General features: G+C 39.3%; 1 protein-coding gene across 1 annotated transcript; it reads right to left on the reverse strand.

The window, feature by feature from the left end:
- Nucleotides 1-976: 976 nt before the first annotated feature.
- Nucleotides 977-1788, reverse strand: LOC118323842 (follitropin subunit beta-like). The gene is made up of 2 exons (XM_035655881.1): nt 1627-1788; nt 977-1261 (listed from the first exon to the last, which is right to left on the reverse strand). The coding sequence occupies exons 1-2, from the start codon at nt 1786-1788 to the stop codon at nt 977-979; spliced, it is 447 nt and encodes a 148-aa protein (XP_035511774.1).
- Between the last annotated feature and the right edge of the window lie 3402 nt (nt 1789-5190).

Genomic DNA, 5190 nt, shown 5'->3' on the forward strand with positions numbered 1-5190 from the left:
ACACAATTCATCATTTATCTAGTATCTTCTTCTATCTGTAGCAGACCATTTGGGTGAAGAGAATTACACAAGTGCTGTGCAAAAGGTGTTGTTATACAATTATATACATAATTTCACTCATGTAGCCATAAATAGGGCTATTTTTGCCCATTTAGTGTCATTCTTGTGCACATCCATAATTGAAAACGCATTTAGACTTAATAACAAAGGTCTTCAAGAAGAAACTCAAATGTTTCAAACCTGAAGACAGAATCTTTTTGCTTCTGTGTATGTGTGTGTGTGTGTGTGTGTGTGTGTGAGTATTCAGATGTTTCACATGGGCAAGTCTGCTGTAAACCAATAGGTGCACAAGTGTAAACAAGGAGCCTACCTTTACTTGAAGTCAAAGAATGATGCAGAAACAAAGTTTAACTGCCGACTCTTCTTCCCACCTCTGAATGGAAATAAATGGATGGAAAAAGGAAGAAAGCGCATATGCAACAGCTCCGGGCGACTTCTTGGCCAATGTAAGGGGTTCCTTTGTAAAGTGGGATGGACCAACGCGTCTCAGGAAAACCACTAAACTAAGTGAGAATGATGCAACATTTCCTCAAGGTTGTTTCATTGCAAAGAGGAGAACTTTTTTTTCCACAGACTTCAAACACAGGGGAACACACACACACACACACACACATACACACACACACTACTCTCACTCTTCTGTGAGAAAGGCACAAGTATAACATGTAAGTATACTATTGGTATTCTGTTGGCGCAGAAATTAAACTTTATTTAATGTGGAAATAAAATGACCATGAGCTCATTTCATTAATTTACAGAGCCAATACAATTCACAATAAAGCTCTTGCCTAACGCATGCTTAACACAGTGTTTTATTGCAATATCTTGCCCAACAAACTAGAGAAAACAGCATGACCAGCGGAGGAGCGGAGATGCACTACAGTAACAAAAAGCAGTCCAACATTACGCACAGTGCTTATTGTAAGTTTCCCAAAGTGTGGGGCTGCTTCTGGCTCTCCACGCTGCCTTTAAGGCTCGTGCTGCATCGGTAGTAACTTGAGATCCGGCTGGTGCGGACGCAGTGGTGTGTGCGCGTGTCACAGCGCCTGCAGCTGCACCGGCGCGCCGCGGGATAATACAGCTGTGGGTCGACACCGTGAGGGCAGCCCGGCAGGCGGGCGGATCGGTACACCAATGAGAGAGGCACGCAGCTACGCTGGATCAGGAAAGTCCTCCCGAACCGTCCCCTCAGATTGGTGTCCTGAGAGAGGGGAGACAGGACTGTTAGAGGCGGGGTTTGGTGATCCTCATACACCCGGGTTAACACAATGATGGTTGTGGTACCTCCTTGTCACTAAAGTATGATTTTCATTTTTGATGCACAACAAGGAGCTTACAACTGAGCAAAATCAGTTTAGAAGATTTAAGATGTTGATTTTTATCATTGCGGTAGGATGTGTTTGCCATAACGCATCTGTCTCTGCCTCTGTGCCACACAAGCAACCGGGTGCTGCACCTTAAAATGTGCCACTTAACATCGCCTAATCATACCCTTTGCCTTAATGCCTCATTCTTTGCATCATAAAACAAAATGAAGAGGTTCCAAGTGTGTGTGTGAGTGGTCACCTGTGTGTAACAGTAGCCGCTGCAGATAGTAGTGTTCACAGCCACACACTGGGCACAGTCGTGCCTCTCAATCCCTAAGGTGTGATTCTTCAGCATGCAGGCACACACCGTCCAACCGATCAACGTACACAGCAGCAGGCATTTCAGCGCTAACGAGGGCATGTTGAATGGCGTGTTTCAATTATCCAATAAATGTGTGTTCTCTTTTTCAAACGAGATGCTCCTTCTTTCCTCTCGTTGTGTCCACTCAAGTTCCCCAAACTCTCCCCTGTTCCTCTCCTCTGTGAATATCTGAGAAGATCAGCGGTGACCATCCTCTTTTATGGAAACCTTAATCCACCTACAGTCTCCAGAAATCACATGTCAGCTGTCTACAATGTTTAGATTGGTCTCAAAACACACATGCAGGGGGTATGTGGGTCTGTTTGCGCGTCCGTGCATGAATGTACAATTTGCGGTAAAATCCACAAACAACAACAAGTTATACAACTCCGGCCCTTAAACGTGTGTGTGCTGCTGATCCATGTGGGTGACTCCACACGTTTTAGGTCATGAGGAGTCCGCCTACTATATTTTGATTTCAGTCGCAAGGTGCAGCAAAAAGTCTGCTTTTTAAAAGTGACAACTTGAAACCAAATGAGTGTGGTGTTCAGAGCACTGTAAGACATTTATTAAGTAGCCCTATTTGTGCCATTTAATGATACGTTTATCTATGATCTATGATTCATACTCAAATAAATAATATAAACATCAAACACATAATAAAATTATTAAAGATCTATATTTAGACAAACTAACAATAATAAATGATGATTATTAATTAATGAACTTTTCTTTTTCTTTCTTCCCTCTGGGACAGGAGGTATGACCCAAACTATAGAAGCAATTTAAGAAATGGAGCAAAAGTTATGTTAATTAATTCAGCTAAATTACTATTAAATAATTCTGAATTAAATGTGATTTTTTAAGAGTGATCTCATTTGGCTGATGCTGGGTCAGTACTCATGTTTCTGTACTACCTGAGTGAAAAGGTTCTGTCCTCCTTTTCTAAGCCATTAATGCTCCCATTATTCCCATCTGTCCCTAATTTGAGTGGCCATGTGCCTTCAGATTTTTCCCTCACAAAGTGGTCAATAAACATGTTTACCAAACACAACTGAGGATGAAGTGCTCATAATTCTCCTGAGAGCCTCCTGGTAAACCGGAAACTTGAGAAATGTAAGTTTGAAAATTGTAAAACGAAATTGTTATAATAATTATAAAAACATTGATTGATTATTAGTAATTGTTATTACAATACATTTAATCTGTTACATTTAATCTTTGTCTACATCTACATGTACTGTTTGTAAACACGGGGAAATTAAATCATTGGAGAACCTCAAATGTCCTTTTCAGCCAGAAGTCAAATCCTTCAATCATGTATAAAAAGATATATGCCTTTTATATGGTTAACAAATATACAGATGGGGTCTCTTTAAACGTATGTAATTTCTGCTGTTAGTGGTCTCTCACATCAAAACAATAACAAAACATGTAGCTGGATGATGTCGTGAAGTAGCATGGGATCATGGAAGTTGTTGTCTTTGTTGTTAAAGGACCAGTGTGCAGGATTTAGTGGCATCTAGTGGTGAAGTCACATATTACAACTAACTGAACACAGCTTGCATCTGTATTTGACAAAATGGCGGACTCCACCGATAGCGACTAGCGGCATCTGTAGATAAAAACGTCTCATTCTAAGGTAACAAAAACACAGTGATTGCTTTATTCAGGTGACTAATTAAAAACATACCACCATTCTATTCCACCTCTGCCAATAGATACACCTAAATGTTACACACAGGACCTTTAAGCAACAACCATTGCCAATAAAAATCTGATGTGAAATCATGTTCATGACTGAGATAATGTGTTAAAGTTTTATTCATGTTACGTTCGTCAACTTCCTTCCTCACTCTCTGACATTTTTCCTGAGAAGTAGCAACTATGGGTCTATCTGCAGACTACACGGTACACGGCGATAACTCCCTGGATTAAAGTACTTATTATAACCCAAATCGTGATCTAAACCTAACTGAGTAGTTGTGGTACGTAAACCTAACCAAATTAGCTTGACATCACCCGCCAGCTCCACGCTCTCCTCCAAATATGGTCACTTCTAGCTCCAAAGAACTAAGATTTCAACAGCCATGATGCCAAACTTGAGCCTTTGAAGCGGTTGTCCGCAAACCAATGGGTGACATCACAGTGGGTTTACACTGACGCCACTCACTCAAATGACATGCACCGTTACCATGAATAAAATTGCTGATTTCTTATGGTTTGAACATAATTTGGCATAATAAGTACACAACTCAACAAAATATACGACATAGGTCTTGTTGTTGTTGACATTTTAATGTGGAAATTTAAATCTATACTGAAATAAACAAGACAGTCTACTTATAACATCATTAGTTTCAGGTTTTGCCACTATTTTCTGCCTTTGACCTGGCCCCTGTTTCTGTGTTTTTGCTTCACATTGATCATGTTGGGTCACAGTTATGTAACAAATCCATCAGATAATTACTACAAAGTGGGTCGTGGACAGTTCACTAACTATCTGCCCTGACACAGATCTAGATTTTTTTAGATGTGTGGACTGTTATTTGTGTGAGGTTCATGAGGCAAGACAGCTGTTTGAAATATGGATCTACAGTGGCCCTGCAGAGGAGTTGTACACATTAGGAATTATATTCCTGAATTTAATGAAAAAAATATATTAATATTGTTTGACATTATATGGTGATGATGTTGTGTCCCAGAAACAATGAACAATCACACCATTTGTCCTCAAAGAGCAATTGGTTGTACACAGGTTGAAACATTTTAAAATAAATCTTCAAAATCACAATAAATCATGAAATATTTAAATGTTTGATCCAGGGTGGGTATATGTACTCATCTTACCGTTCCCTTGAAGAGCTTGGCAGGGGGTATGAAAGAGTTTTTATATCTGTAGAATATAAATGATGGCAGGTGTGTTGTACTGTGGTCAACTTCAATCCCTAGATTAGAAAGGTCCGGAATTAATTCAGGAATAAGCCATCTGAATTGACACGTTTCAACTGTTGGACTCTTTCCACATCTTCCTTACCATCATGAAATCTGCAGGTAATGTCTAAGATTTTAATTCTGCGGCTCTTTGTTTCAGCTCATACTGTACGGGTAACTCTACACTCTCCGATAAGGCCCTGGAACTGGGTCAGAAAGAAACATGAACCCCTTTTGTTTTATAGAGGCCATGCCCTGGTAATGACCTCAGGTCGACAGGTCACAACACCATCAAGTCATGTTTCAGATAGTACTTAAAAAATCTTTATTTATTTATTTAATTTGGCTTAATTATGATGACATCCAACAGTAAAACAATACAATTTAAAAAATGAAAATATATATATTTTTCTTGGGGCCATTCTGTATGACACTAAACTAATAAAAAAGAAATGGTAACGCTTTATAATAAGAATACAAATCATATACTTATAATATGTGACAAATTAGATGGGTTTCTGTATTCTA

This window comes from Morone saxatilis, unplaced genomic scaffold, assembly GCF_004916995.1.
Source record: "Morone saxatilis isolate NCDOM2014 unplaced genomic scaffold, NCSU_SB_2.0 Contig15, whole genome shotgun sequence".
Taxonomy (NCBI): Eukaryota; Metazoa; Chordata; class Actinopteri; family Moronidae; genus Morone; species Morone saxatilis.